Source organism: Pseudorca crassidens, chromosome 10 (assembly GCF_039906515.1).
Source record: "Pseudorca crassidens isolate mPseCra1 chromosome 10, mPseCra1.hap1, whole genome shotgun sequence".
Classification (NCBI taxonomy): Eukaryota; Metazoa; Chordata; class Mammalia; order Artiodactyla; family Delphinidae; genus Pseudorca; species Pseudorca crassidens.
The window spans coordinates 21723919-21739565 of NC_090305.1; the positions used below are offsets into that span (position 1 = coordinate 21723919).

At 40.5% G+C, this 15647-nt stretch overlaps 1 protein-coding gene across 3 annotated transcripts; it reads left to right on the plus strand.

The window, feature by feature from the left end:
* The first annotated feature begins 8383 nt into the window (after positions 1-8383).
* On the plus strand, positions 8384-14108 carry LOC137231713 (zinc finger protein with KRAB and SCAN domains 8-like). 3 transcript variants are annotated; one of them, XM_067752277.1, is made up of 4 exons: positions 8384-8523; positions 9495-10003; positions 10294-10423; positions 13244-14108. In XM_067752277.1, the coding sequence occupies exons 2-4, from the start codon at positions 9575-9577 to the stop codon at positions 14005-14007; spliced, it is 1323 nt and encodes a 440-aa protein (XP_067608378.1). In that variant the 5' UTR covers positions 8384-8523; positions 9495-9574; the 3' UTR covers positions 14008-14108. The 3 variants fall into 3 exon arrangements, with proteins under 3 accessions (XP_067608378.1, XP_067608379.1, XP_067608380.1); XM_067752278.1 differs by having other exon boundaries at positions 8423-8661; XM_067752279.1 differs by having other exon boundaries at positions 8423-8591.
* The last annotated feature ends 1539 nt before the right edge of the window (positions 14109-15647 follow it).

Sequence of the window (15647 nt, forward strand, 5' to 3'; positions counted from 1 at the left end):
TGATTTTGACATTGATTCCTGGGATGCAACGGGTATACACTTCTACCAGACTTATACCCTTTTACTTTTTTTTTTTAAACATCTTTATTGGAGTATAATTGCTTTACAATGGTGTGTTAGTTTCTGCTGTATAACAAAGTGAGTCAGCTATATGTATACATATATCCCCATATCCCCTCCCTCTGTCTCCCTCCCATCCTCCCTTCCCACCCCTCTAGGTGGTCACAAAGCACCGAGCTGATCTCACTGTGCTATGCTGCTGTTTCCCACTAGCTAGCTATCTTGGTGGTGTATATATTTGGTGGTGTATATATGTCCATGCCACTCTCTCACTTCGTCCCAGCTTACCCTTCCCCCTCCCTGTGTCCTCAACTCCGTTCTCTACGTCTGCGTCTTTATTCCTGTCCTGCCCCTAGGTTCGTCAGAACTGGTTTTTTTTTTTAGATTCTGTATGTATGTGTTAGCATACGGTATTTGTTTTTCTCTTCTGACTTAACGTCACTCTGTATGACAGACTCTAGGTCCATCCACCTCACTACAAATAATTCAATTTTGTTTCTTTTTATGGCTGAGTAATATTCCATTGTATATATGTGCCACATCTTCTTTATCCATTCATCTGTCGATGGACACTTAGGTTGCTTCCATGTCCTGGCTATTGTAAATAGTGCTGCAATGAACATTGTGGTACACGACTCTTTTTGTATTACAGTTTTCTCAGGGTATATGCCCAGTAGTGGGATTGCTGGGTCGTATGGTAGTTCTACTTTTCGTTTCTTAAGGAACCTCCATACTGTTCTCCATAGAGGCTGTATCAATTTACATTCCCACCAACAGTGCAAGAGGGTTCCCTTTTCTCCACACCCCCTCCAGCATTTATTGTTTGTAGATTTTTTTATGATGGCCATTCTGACCTGTGTGAGGTGATACCTCATTATAGTTTTGATTTGCATTTCTCTAATGATTAGTGATCCCTTTTTATCGTGTTAGTATATCTGGGAAATACAGCAAATACCTGTGTTTCGGTAAATCATTTCACAAAATTTCCTGTCCTTTGTTAAAAAAAAAAAAGATGGTGAAATGTGGGTGGGCCATGTGTACATGTGATATGCTGAACACAGACCGTATTTACCTCATTCATCTTTGGGTCTCCAATATATAAAGTATTGACTGACGCAGAGAAGGCTTGTGACACATGCTGTTGAATGACTGCTTGAAGGGCTCTGTTTATGGGTTGGTATCTATTCAGCCTGAAGAGGGATCTCTAATCGTTTGCTATAGGATCTGCCCTCTTCCCAGACCTGGTCAAGAAATGACCTTGGGTGCTCAGTGGGGATTGATTACAAACTCATTTCATGGTGCATCATAATCATTGGTCTGTGTGTGGCCTTACTTTCAATTTTATACATTTAGGCTTTTAACCAACTCCTTATTATAAAGTCTTGGTCTGAACACCTTTGAGAGTTTTTCTGGAAAACATATGCAGGAATGAAATTGCTGGGTCATAGGTTATGCACTATGTCAATTTTACTAGCAGGTAATGGTTCCTGTTCCTTGGGAACTAAGAGATCTATCTGGTGCCTTACATGATCATGATATCACCTTTTCTATGTGGGTTCCTAAGAGCAGCAGATATCCCAATCAGCCAGGCACCCTCTCATCTGATGAGGATGGGGTGAGGTGAATCTCCAAGATAGAATAAAGAAACTTCAATTTCAAGAATAATGCCTGACTTCTCAGGGTCTGTTGAAGCAAACTGATTCTACTATTTAAAATACAATGTGGTTAGGGACTTACCTGGTAGTCCAGAGGATAAGACTCTGTGCTCCAAATGCAGGGGGCCTGGGTTCAATCCCTGGTCAGGGAACTAGATCCCACATGGCACACCTAAGTGTTCGCATGCCACAACTAAGAAGCCCACGTGCTACAACTAAAAGACCCCACATGCCACAACAAAGATCCTGCATGCTGCAACTAGGACCTGGCACAGCCAAAAATAAATACTTTTTAAAATACTGAAAAAATAAAATACAGTGTGATTAAAAGCTACATATCAGACCATGTTGTGGATAAAGGGGAAAATTAAAGGTTTTTCCCTTCTACCTAAGAACATCATCCCAGAAAGGGAGTGTACCGAGTGCATAGGTCCTGACATTGGCCTGGAGACACCAAAATTGGATTCTGGGGACTGCCAAGGTGAGAGTTAGTGCTGGTAAATTCCTTCCCTTTGGTGTGTGGGACCCCAGATGACCACACTCTAAAAATAAGCGTGAACCACACACAGACAGGCTCACCCAGGGGGCTGCAGCTCAGCTTTTGAATTTCTCAATTTCTACAGTTGGATTTAAGTGATTCCATAATGCTAGTGTCCTCAGGTACCAGGAAATACTCTCTGTAAGGACGTAATAGTCTATTAGCTCTCAAGTTATTTTTACAAACAATTTTGTGAAAACTTTTTTTAAACTAGGCACAAGAGAAGACAAATAATGCAAAGAAAAGTCAACAGAAGCAATTGAGAGTAGAAACATTTCTACTGGGAATTCAGAATTTGAGTTACTGGGCACAGATTTTAAAATAATACGTACAATGTTCAGAAATGAAAGATAAGAATTTTAACAAAAAATGGGGAACAATGAAAAGAACTAAATGGAAATTCTGAAATTGAAAAACAAAAACAAAGAATTTGTGGATGCATATAGCAGCAGATGAAACAGCTGAAGAAAAAATGAGTGAACTACATAGTTGAGAAGAAAATATCTAGAATGAAGCACAAAAAGGACAAAAAGGATGGATTATATAGGAAAAGGGTAAGAGACAGAGAATACAGATCTAAAATATTTGTAATTAGGGTTGCAGGAGAAATTAACAAAACCAAAGCCAGACACGATATTTAAATACATAAAAACTTCCTAAAATTTAATTTAGACACGTGGTTAGCTCCACTGACAACAAAGCCCCAATCCTTAGGTGCTTTCCAAAAGTCACCCCATTAACATAAAAGATCTCAACATTGAGGAAATTCCAAGGTTTTTAGGAGCCTAGTACCAGGAATGAGGAGAAAGACCAAATATATTTCTCTTATTATAAATCACAATAATCACAGGCACAATCTACCAAAACCCCAACAAGGATAAGTAGATCATCTGATTGGCCTTTATCTATTAAAGAAATTGAATCAATAATTAATAATCTTCCAAAACAGCACCAGTGCAGGTGGGTTCACTGGTAAATTCTACCAAACATTTCAGTAGAAATTTTATAAATATTATTTCTTAACAGATAATAGAGGCAGAGGGAATACTTCCTAATTCATTCTGTAAGGCTAGAATTACCCCAATACCAAAACTAGACAAAGACATTACTTGAAAGGAAAACTACAGACCAATATATTTCATGAATAGATGCAAAAATATGCAACAAAATATTAGTAAATTGAATCCAACAATGTATAAAAAGAATTATACAACATGACCAAGTGGGATTTATCCCAGGTATGCAAGGTTGGTTCACCATTTAAAAATCAGTTAATGTAATCCATCACATCAATAGGCTAAAGAGGAAAAAATATATAATCATACCAATAGGTGCAGAAAAAGCATTTGACAAAATCTAACACCCTTTCATAATAAAAATTCTCAGCAAACTAGGGATGGAGAGGAACTTCCTCAACTTGATAAAGAACATCTACCAAAGACTTCCCTGGTGGCACAGTGGTTAATAATCCACCTGCCAATGCAGGGGACACAGGTCCGGAGCCCTGGTCCGGAAAGATCCCACATGCCGCAGAGCAACTAAGCCCACGTGCCACAACTACTGAACCTGCATTCTAGAGCCCGTGAGCCACAACTACTGAAGCCAGCGCGCCTAGAGCGCATGCTCCGCAACAAGAGAAGCCACTGCAACGAGAAGCCCATACACCACAACGAAGAGTAGCCCCCACTCACCACAACTAGAGAAAGCCCATGTGCAGCAATGAAAACCCAACACAGCCAAAAATAAATAAATAAATAATAATAGTAAAAGATAAGCAGTAGCTTCAAAAAAAAAATCTACCAAAACTACAGCTAACATCATACTTAATGGTAAAAAAACTAGATGCTTTCCTGCTAAGATGAGGAGTAGGACAAAGATGTCCCTTCTCACTTCCATTCAACATTATACTGGAAGACTTAATGCAAATAGAGAGCCCAGAAGTAAACCCACACACCTACTACAGTCAATTAATCTTTGACAAAGGAGGCAAGAATATACAATGGGGAAAAGACAGTCTCTTCAGCAAGTGGTGTTGGGAAAGCTGGACAGCCACATGTAAATCATTGAATTTAGAACACTGACTCACACCATACACAAAAATAAACTCAAAATGGCTTAAAGACTTAAATATAAGACATGATACCGTAAAGCTCCTACAAGAGAACCTAGACAAAACATTCTCTGACATAAATCGTAGCAATGTTTTCTTAAGTCAGTCTCCCAAGGCGATAGAAATAAAAGCAAAAGTAAACAAATGGGACCTAATCAAATGTATAAGCTTTTTTTACATAGCAAAGGAAACCATAAACAAAATGAAAAGACAACCTACAGAATGGGAGAAAATATTTCCAAATGATGTGACAGACAAGGGCTTAATTTCCAAAATGTACAAACAGCTCATACAACTCAATAACAACAACAACAAAAAAAAACCCAATTGAAAAGTGGGCAGAAGACCTAAATTGACATTTCTCCAAAGAAGACACACAGGCCAACAGGCACATGAAAAAAATCTGCAACATCAACTAATTATTAGAGAAATTCAAATCAAAACTACAATGAGGTATCACCTTACTCTTGTCAGAATGACCATCATCAAAAAGTATACAAATAGGGACTTCCCTGGTTGTCCAGGTGGTTAGGACTCCATGATCCCAATGCAGGGGGCCTGGGTTCAATCCCTGGTCAGGGAACTAGATCCTGTATGCCTCAGCTAAAAGCCTGCATGCTGCAACTAAAGATCCCACATGCCGCAACTAAAAAAACAGATCCCACATGCTGCAACGAAGATCCCACATATAGCAACAAAGATCACTCTTGCCGCAATTAAGACCTGACCCAGCCAAATAAATAAATAATTTTTTTATTTTTAAAATATACAGGGACTTCCCTGGTGGTCCAGTGGGTAAGACTCCATGCTCCCAGTGCAGGGGTCCTGGGTTCGATCCTTGGTCTGGGAACTAGATTCCACATGCACACCACAACTAAGAATCTGCATGCCTCAAGTAAGACCTGGCGCAGCCAAATAAATAAATAAATAAACAATAAAAAGATAGATTGGTAATTTTTAAAAAGTATACAAATAATAAATGCTGAAGATGGTGTGGAGGTAAAGGAACGCTCCTACACTGTTGGTGGGAATGTAAATTGGTACAGCCACTTTGGAAAACAGTATGAAAATTCCTTAAAAAACTAAAAATAGAGTTACCATATTTTACAATTTTAATTTACAATTCCCTAATGACATATGATGTGGAGCATCTATTCATATGATTGTTTACCATCTGTATATCTTCTCTGGTGAGGTGTCTATGCAGATCTTTTGCCCATTTAAAAAACTGAGTTGTTTGTTTTCTTATTGTTGAGTTTTAGGAGTTCTTTGTATATTTCAGATAACAGTCCTTCTTTTAAAAAATTCATTTTATTAAAGGATAGTTGATTTACAATGTTGTGTTTAGTTTCAGGTGTGGATCCTGCAATTCCACTCCTGTGCCTATATCTGGAGAAAACTATAATTCGAAAAGATACATGCACCCCAATGTTCATAGCAGCACTCTTTACAATAGCCAAGACATGGAAGCAACCTAAACGCACATTGACAGAGGAACGGATAAAGAAGATGTGGTATGTATATACAGTGGAATATTACTCAGCCATAAAAAAGAGTAAATGAAATAATGCCATTTGCAGCAACACAGTTGTACCTAGAGATTATCATACTAAGTGAAGTAAGACAGAGAAAGACAAATATCATATGATATTGCTTATATATGGAATCTAAAAAAAGAGAGAGATACAAATGAACTTATTTACATAACAGAAATAGACTCACAGACATAGAAAACAGACTTATGGTTAGCAAAGGGGAAGGAGGGGGAGGGATAAATTAGGAGGTTGGGATTAACACATACACACTACTATATATAAAATAGATAGCCAACAAGGACCTACTGTATAACAGGGAACTATACTCAGTATTTTGTAATAACCTATAAGGGAAAAGAATCTGAAAAAGAACATATAGGGAATTCCCTTGTGGTCCAGTGGTTAAGACTCAATGCTCTGATGCAGGGGGCCCGGGTTCAATCCCTGGTCAGGGAACTAGATCCCGCATGCCGCAACTAAAAGATCCTGCGTGCCACAACTAAGATCCGGTGCAGCCAAATAAATAAATAAATAAAAATAAATAAATAATAAGAAAAAAAGAACATATATATATATATATTCTTTTTTATGGATATGTATATAACTTAGTCACTGAGCTGTACACCTGAAACTAAACACAACATTGTAAATCAACTATCCTTTAATAAAATGAATTTTTTTAAAGAAGGACTGTTATCTGAAATATACAAAGAACTCCTAAAACTCGACAATAAGAAAACAAACAACTCAGTTTTTTAAATGGGCAAAAGATCTGCATAGACACCTCACCAGAGAAGATATACAGATGGTAAATAATCATATGAATAGATGCTCCACATAATATGTCATTAGGGAATTGTAAATTAAAACAAGGAGATACCACTACACACCTATTAGAATAGCTAAATTGCTAAACAGTGACAACTCCAAATGCTGATGAAGATGTGGAGCAACAGGAACTCTCATACATTCTTTGTGGGAATGCAAAATGGTACAGCCACTTCAGAAAACAGTTTAGCAGTTTCTTACAAAAGTAAACATACTCTTACCATATGATTCAGCAATTGCATTCCTTGGTATTTATCCAAATGAATCAAAAACTTATGTCCACACAAAACCTGCACAAGGATGTTCATAGCAGCTTTATTCATAACTGATAAAACTTGGAAACAAGAAAGATTTCCTTCAGTAAGTGAGCGGATAAACTGTGGTACATCCAGACAATAGAATACTCAGCAATAAAAAGAAATGAACTATTATGCTATGAAAATCCATGGAGAAATGAATGTTATATGCTTTTGCTAAGTGAAGAGGCCAATCTGAAAAGGCTACAAACTCTGGTTCCAACTACATGACATTGTGGAACAGGCAAAACGATGGAGACATAAAAAGATCAGTGGTTGCTGGGGGTTATAGGGGTTGGAGTGTGGGAATGATGAATGGGTGGAGCATAGGGGATTTTTAGGGCGGTGAAACTGTTTAGTATGATGCTTGTAATGGTTGATGCATGTTATTATGTTTTCTAAAGCCATAGAATGTATTACACAGTTTATATTAACCTTAATATAAACTATGGACTTTAGCTAATAATACTTTATCAATATTGGCTCACTGATTGTAACCAAAGATACCGCACTAATGCAAGATGTTAATAATAGGGTTTTTGCGTAGCCGGGGAGGGGGTTTGGAGGGGCCATGTGGGAAGTCTATACTTTCTGCTCCATTTTTTCTGTAAATCTAAAACTACTCTTTAAAAATAAAGTCTATTAGGTTTTTTAAAGCTATTTTTCAGCAAAAAGACATCGGTTGGGAGTAAAAAGGGAAGTGGGAGCCGATATCTGGTGTTCATATAACAAAGAGCTCATATCCAGAATGTAAAAAGAACTTTCACTCACCAATAATAAATACACAACAAAAAGGGCTCTGGGGGCTTCCCTGGTGGCGCAGTGGTTGAGAATCTGCCTGCTAATGCAGGGGACACGGGTTCGAGCCCTGGTCTGGGAAGATCCCACATGCCGCGGAACAACTAGGCCCGTGAGCCACAACTACCGAGCCTGCGCGTCTGGAGCCTGTGCTCCGCAACAAGAGAGGCCGCAATAGTGAGAGGTCCGCGCACCCCGATGAAGAGTGGCCCCCGCTTGCCACAACTAGAGAAAGCCCTTGCACAGAAACGAAGACCCAACACAGCCAAAAATAAATAAATAAAGAATAGAATTCTTTAAAAAAAAAGGGGGGGGGGGCTCTGAGCTTACTCCTGGAGTGTGGCAAGTCTCAGCAACCTTGTGGGTGATTTGAACTTTATCAACTGGCTCAGATTTCCTCAGGAGAAGGCAGGGGGTGAGAAAGAGGGGAATAAAAATCCAAACGCCGGAATGAAGCGCTCCTCCCGCCCTGGCCGAACCTGGTGAAGGCAGTAAAGCCGGCGGAGTAGTAAGGTTGATCATAGAGAGGACCGCGCCTCCGGATTCCTAGGCGGGCACCGGAAGTGGCCTCGTGGTCCTGGGCGCCTTTTGCTCGGCCGTTTTGGGTTCCTGGTTGGCCCGGCGGGACGGTGGCTTAAGATTTTGCCTTAACTACCTGCCAGGGCTAGTCTCCAGGGAGCGCCAGTCATCCCCAGAGCTGCGGGTGAGCGGTCGGGCTTCTCCCCAGCCAAGCTGCAGAACGCCCCATCTCTGTTGTCCCACGGCCCAGAGGTGGGACGGGGAGGACGTCTTTGCGGCTTGCGTGTCCTGTTCTCCCCCCAGCACGTGCACACAATGCTTGGTAACGAGCTCAGTGACGATTTGTCTCTCTACTGTTCGGCTTGGATTTGTCGCTGTTATTTTGATTTTATAGTATAGCATAAACCGCTCAGATTTTGCTTAATTCTCATTCTTTTATACACGATGGAGGCGGGGTGGGGGGTTGCGGTGGGAGAGGGAAATGCCTCAACTGAGGGTTAGGTGCTTAATCCTTTATTCCCTGAACGAACACTATAACCAGTTTATGGAGCTGTAGTATATTACTCCTCTGTATAAGTAGTTTGATTCCTTTAAATGTCGTAAAAGTTTTACTGGAAAAATAACTATGACTCGGCTCGTGTATATTGTCATAGTAAGTTTACTAAAGTGTGGCAAGATCCATCTTCCCTTACCTTGCTAAGGATCAGGAAGCCTCCTGTTCCCTCTACAGGAGTGTCCCAAGACCCATCCTGCCCTGCTGAAGCAGTTCTATGAAGGGGTGGTAGATTATGAGTATACATGAAAGAAAGCCTTGGTAAATGAGCTATGGTGGTCGCCAGCCTTGGCTCATGTGATTTTTTTCTTCCTGTAATGTAGTTCTTATAAACTAAAAAGTCTTTAAAGTCTGAGAATGTGGCCTTATTTCCCACAATAGAAGTTCTAATGCTAATATTTATGTAGCACTTTTCTGTATATCAGCAGCCAAGTGCCCTTTCTCAGTAATTCTGATCTATTTTCACGGATCTCAGGAATATTATCCTCCTAATGTTCCGCTACTCAGGAACATCACCTTGGCAGTGAGTCTTCATTATTAATGACATAGGTTTTTGACTGCTGTAGTTATTCTGCTGTTTTAAGTGTGTTCTCCTCCCACAGGAGTGCTCTGATCCTAAGGTTCTTCCTGATTCCTGGTATGTAAGACAAGTGAATCCTATCCTGAGCCATTGCACTCTAAGATGTCCACCAAGTTGAGAGAACATGCAGCCTTGATTCCTGTGGTGCACACTCGAGAGGAGCAGGAGGGACTGAGAATAGTGAAGGTAGAGGAAGAGGAGAACCATGCTTGGGAGCAGAAGCCTCACCAAGTAGGGAATGTGCACCCTTATCAGGAACTTTTCCGCCAGTGCTTCAGGCAGTTCCGTTACCAGGCGGCCCCTGGACCTCGAGAGGCTCTGAGCCGGCTCCGGGAGCTCTGCCAAAAGTGGCTGCGGCCTGAGATGCACACCAAGGAGCAGATCCTGGAGCTGCTGGTGCTGGAGCAGTTCCTGACCATCTTGCCCGAGGAGCTGCAGGCCAGGGTATGGGAGTATCATCCAGGGAGTGGAGAGGAAGTGGTGACTGTGCTGGAAAATCTGAAGACAGAACTTGGAGACGAAGGACAACAGGTGGGAAAAGGGTAATCTATTGTTCATTTATGAGAACCCCAGGGGTCTACCAGCAAAGAGAGTGGGCATGGGTAAGCAAGAGGATTTTATGACCATTATTTTCTGGGCTGACGCATTATCCTATGTTTTCCCTTTAAAGCTCTGCTCTTTCTGTGAACTGATTAAGACACTGGTTTCTTCATCATTCTGCTTTCTGTACCCATAGGAAATTTTATGTTTAATCAAACTTTGAGGTTTAATTAACTATTGCTGATCCTCTCATGAACCCAGCTCTTCTTGTATGTCCTTAGGTCCAAGCCAGTGCACATTACAAACAAGAAGTGCTGTGGAAGGAAGTAGGACCTGTAAGCCTTGCAAAGCAGTCACTTAACATCCAGCTGAAGTGTGATCCTTGGGAGCATTTTCCTCTGCAAGAGAATGGTAAGCTTTAAAATGTGAATCTTTTGTGATCTTTTGGAAGCACTGAGTATAGCATCTGCTAGGAAGCAGTATTTCTGGTGAAAAAAGTGGTATCTAGAATAGCAGAATAAGTTTAACACCAGAAGTTTATTTACAAAGTGAGCATATCTAGAGTTGATTTAATTTTGCATTGGGATATGTGGTATTTTTTAATTGGGTTATGATAGTGGTTTACAATTCTAACTGTGAGTCCAAATCATTATGGAACCGTTTTAACAATACAGGTACCCAGATCTACCATAGATTTACTATAGTGGGCCCTAGTGCTATATGTTTTAATTAGCTACTATAGAACAATAGTGGTAGCTTATATTTTAAAAATCCAAGTAATATAGAAAAATACGAAATGAAAATAAAAGTTCCATTCCGAAGAGTTAACCACTGTTAACATTCTCCAGTATATACTTCTAAAATTTTTCTTGTATGTTCAAGCCTCTCCCCACTTTTTAGGGAAAATTGTATCCTGACGTATTGACTATATTAAAAAAATTTTTTATATTCTTGATGCTCTGGCATTTGGGGCCTTGATCATGGACAGACTGGCCTTCCCAGGGCTAGCTAATTCCTAGAGACAGCAAAGGACTCCCCTGCAAGTGGGCCTTTCATATACAGTCCAGCCAATATGGAGCCCAGTCCCCCAACCATCTCCTTTATCAAACCTTCACACACCAAGCCAATATTCCCCCTGCCCTAAATCACTCCAGGGTCAGATACCAGAGAACTAGGGACCATCCCTATAGCCCAGAGTGTGCCAAAAGTATTCAAATTATCCATCCTAAGCTTACTTAGCATACCTACCCTGCCTTATCCATTCCCTCCTGGGGAAACTCCAATAAAGGCTCTAGGCCATGCTCTCCCCTCTTCCCCTTCTGCCTCCTGATTGATCGTGGTGCTTTCCCATGCAGCCCTGCATGGCAGACTACGTCTTCTGTTCCTTGGGATCTACGAGTGTAAAAAATTTCTTTCTTCGTATAGTCCTTTCCATGTCTGCGTGTCTTACCATACCTACTTAAAACAAATCCTGGATACATTTTAACATACCTATTATACACACCACTTTGCATTTTGCTTTTTTTTTTACCTAATGAGAATACTCATTCATGCACCAAATATTTATTGAACATCAACTATGTGTCCAGCAGTATTCTAAGCATTGGGGATATAGAGGTGAACAAGAAGGCCAAAGTCTCTGCCCTCATGCAACTTACATTCTAGTTAAATCAGTGGGTACCACAATCTCAGTTCCTTCGTTCAGTTGCAGTCGGTGTTTATGGCCTAGAGAAAACATGCAGAAATAATGTTATTCTTATCAGTAGAGTTATTTTATTCCTTTTGATGTTTAGTTTTCTGTTGCATACATGTATAATAGTTAATAGTCTCTTACTGATGTGCATTTAAGCTGTTTCCAGTATTTTCATTATTTTATTTATTTATTTGGTCGCGCCATGTGGCTTCTGAAATCTTAGTTCCCCTACCAGGGATTGAACCTGCACCCTCAGCAGTGAAAGCATGGAGTCCTAACCACTGGACTGCCAGGGAATTCCCTCTTTTTGTTATTTTAAACACTGCATCAGTGGATGTCTTTATGTAAAAGTCTTTTGGCTCTTGTGTGAAAATATTGGAGGAAAAAAATTCCTTTAAATGCAGTGAGAGATTGATAGCCACTGGAGTAAAGTAGAAAACTTATTATGTAGGCAACAATGTTATAGTGATTACCTCTAGGGAAAGTAAAAGGGCACAGGGTGATGGAGAAAGATGAATTGGGATTTGGACTTTTTACTTTTATACCTTTTGTACTGTTGAAATTTTTACCATGAGTATCTATTCTTTTTATAGTAAAAATAAAGAGCGCGGTCTTTGAATTCAGATAAACCTGAGTTCCAGGCCAGGATTTATCACTTAATAGTCGTGTGACCACAGACCAATTATTTAATTTCTGTGTTTCAGTTGCTATATCTATTACCCAGCTCATTGTGTTGCTGTGAGCATCACCAAATATTGGGTGATCACTTGGTGTTTTAGCTATCCCATTTCCATGTAACAAACCACTCCAAAACTTAGTGGCTAAAAGGAACAACCATTATGTTATCTCTCACAGTTCTCTGGATTGACTGGGATAAACAGGATGGTTCTTCTACTGTACATGATATCAATTTAAGCTGTAGTTATCGGGGGGCTTGCCTGGACTGTGATGCTCGAGATACTTCACTCGCTTCTCATACTTTAGCAGGAGATGGCTAGAAAACTGGGCTTAGCAAGATTCTGAGATGCATGGGCCTCAGGTTATCTCATTCTCTCACTCTTTAGTGGGGTAACTGGACTTCTTACATGGTAACTCAGGGATCTCAAAAGCATCTTTTTAAAGTCTTAATCCTTGAACTGACGTATCATCACTTTCACCATATTCTGTTGGATAAAGCAAGCCACAGGCCAGCCTAGACCCTGTGTGGGAGGGGGGTGGACTACACAAAGGATGAATGCTAGAAGGTATGTTCATTGGGGGCCCTTTGAAGACTCTTGGGAAATTTACATTTCTTTCCTGCCATTCTGAGTTTTTAGATCTGGGCTGGGGCCCAAACGTGTTTTATTTATTTATTTTTATTCTCTATGACTCATAGGTGCAGTGAGTATCAAAAACCATTAGGATGATAGTTCTTGCTTATTTAGCACAATCCTTGATATTAATAAGCATTCATAATGTTATCAATTATTATTACTAATCTTACTTCCAAACGTTTATGTGGGACATGTGGCACTTAAATAATCGACTTGCTCTTTCAGCAGGAGCTGAGACCAGGAATATGACTGGTGAATTTGCTCCAAAGCAGATTTCTGCAGAAAGGAAATCATTGGTTGCTTTCCAGGATCCAAAGTGTGGAGAAACTTTTCTATATAGGGGTAAATCAGAACAGCAAAAGGTCAACCCCATGAGAGTAAAACGACACAAATGTAAGGAGTGTGGAAAGGCCTTTGCTCAGAGCTCAGGGCTTGTTCGACATTGGAGAATTCACACTGGAGAGAAACCTTATAAATGCAATCAATGTGGAAAAGCAGTCAGCTATAAATCAGCCCTTCTTTCACACCAGGAAATTCATAATAAAATAAAACGCTATCAGTGTAATGAATGTGGGAAAGCCTTCAGTCAAAACACAGGCCTGGTTCTTCATCAGAGGATCCATACTGGGAAAAGACCTTATGGATGTAAAGAGTGCGGTAAATCCTTTAGTCAAAGTTCACACCTTATTGGACATCTGAGGATCCATACTGGAGAGAAACCCTTCAAATGTAATGAATGCGAGAGGGCCTTCACTCAGAGGTCAGGACTCATGGAACATCAGAGAAGTCACACTGGAGAGAAACCGTATATGTGTAAGGAATGTGGGAAAGCTTTCCGAGGGAGCACCAGCCTCACTCAGCACCTGAGGATCCACACTGGGGAGAAGCCCTATCAGTGTGAGGAATGTGGACGAGCCTTCATTCAGAGGTCAAGCCTTGTTCGTCATCAGAGGATCCACAGAGGGCAGAAGTCTGTTTCTGTATCCTAATTGTAAGAGGCCTTTAATCATAAATCAGGCCTTACTGAACACTTTAGAAAGCTATGCTGAATACAGACCCAATCACTGTGTAATAAATTCAAGAAATTAGGGATGTGGTGTCTCCATTGTTATTCTAAGTAGCCAAACTAGAAGAGATTCTGATATCATCCAACAGATTGAAAGAAGCTGGTAGCTTGTCAATGGAGCAGACCATTCACATTTTGGCCTGAGTCTGTTGTGGATGCTGCTATTTCTTTCTCCCATTCTTTTGGTCCTTCTCCTTTGGTCCTTAAGCACTTTTGCTCCTTGAAGTCACTACCATCACATACCCTGAATAGCCTGATGATTCAGTGGCTCTCAGATTTTGAACAGAAGATCACTGAGACTGTTACTACTACTGTATACTATGCAAAGGAGAACTTAGCAGGATGAACAGGGAAAGTGATGCTGTTGTTAAAGTTATATAAATGAGGGGTAAGCTAGGTAAGTTACACTTAAAAGTGACTACTCAACGACATAGCTTGCTGTTTTGTTTGCCTTCTCTTCACCCTGTTGGTGAGGGAAGAAGTCCTACCCTAGGATTTGGAAGATGGCCAAACACATGACACCTGACACTGGACAGATGGGATCGACAGCAGTTAATTAGCCGCTTATACTCATAGCCTAGGGGAGGAGGGCCACTTGGGAGCAGAGGGAACAAATAGGAGCTTTGGGATACAGGCTTTGTAGTAATAAGATGGGGTGATGTCTGGTTTCCTTGGGAGGATGTGATTGGCTTGTTTGAATAATTTCATGGGCAGGCAAGGAGGTGAAACCCAGTAGGTTGAGGAGTGTAGCTAGTCCAGCTGATGGGGAACGAGCCAAGTGGGGTCACTTCCTGCTGGGTGGGAGGCATATATAGCAAGAGCAGAGGAACCGATGGTTAGGCTTTTGGGTCCCTGTGAGGCTCAAAGATGTCAAGGCAGCACAGGAAGTTTTAGGCCTTGCTTCTCACTTTGTCAACTTAGAAAAAAGACGTAGTTTTTAGGAAAGAGTTATAATGTATATCTGTGCCCTCAAGAGTGCTGTTTATTCATATGTACTCTTTTTTTTTTTTCTTTTTCTTTTTGAATCTCAGTGATACACATTCCTCCTCCAGTTTATCTCTAGGAAAAAATCCCAGAAATACCTTTGACCATCCAGCATGCCAGTTGGACTTGATCCCATATTGGTAGTGGGATTGAAGAGACATCAGGTAGCAGAGTCTATAGTGCTTCTCCTACATCTTTCTGACTTTCTTATGCTAAAAACCAGTAGAGATCTCAAGCTCAGCTCCCTCACTGTCCACTGTTATCGTCTGGATACCTATGTCCTCATTATGCTTTAGTTTATCTTTTCAACCTTTGGAATAGACAGTCTGAAAAGCATTGGTGTTGTCTTCTACTCTGAAAGAAATATACTTTTCACTATTAGGAGGATTTGAGAAACTAGAAAGTTTATAAGGTAGAAAGTGTATAAAAGTGGGGTATTTCACTATATTCATATTTTTATAGGGACGGTATAAATAAATACCAACCCGGAAAACTCTGGAGGTGCTAATTGTTCATCCTTAGTGCCATCACTTACTTTGTTTTGCCTTGTTTCAAGGCTCAGGTAGGAAATACCTTAGA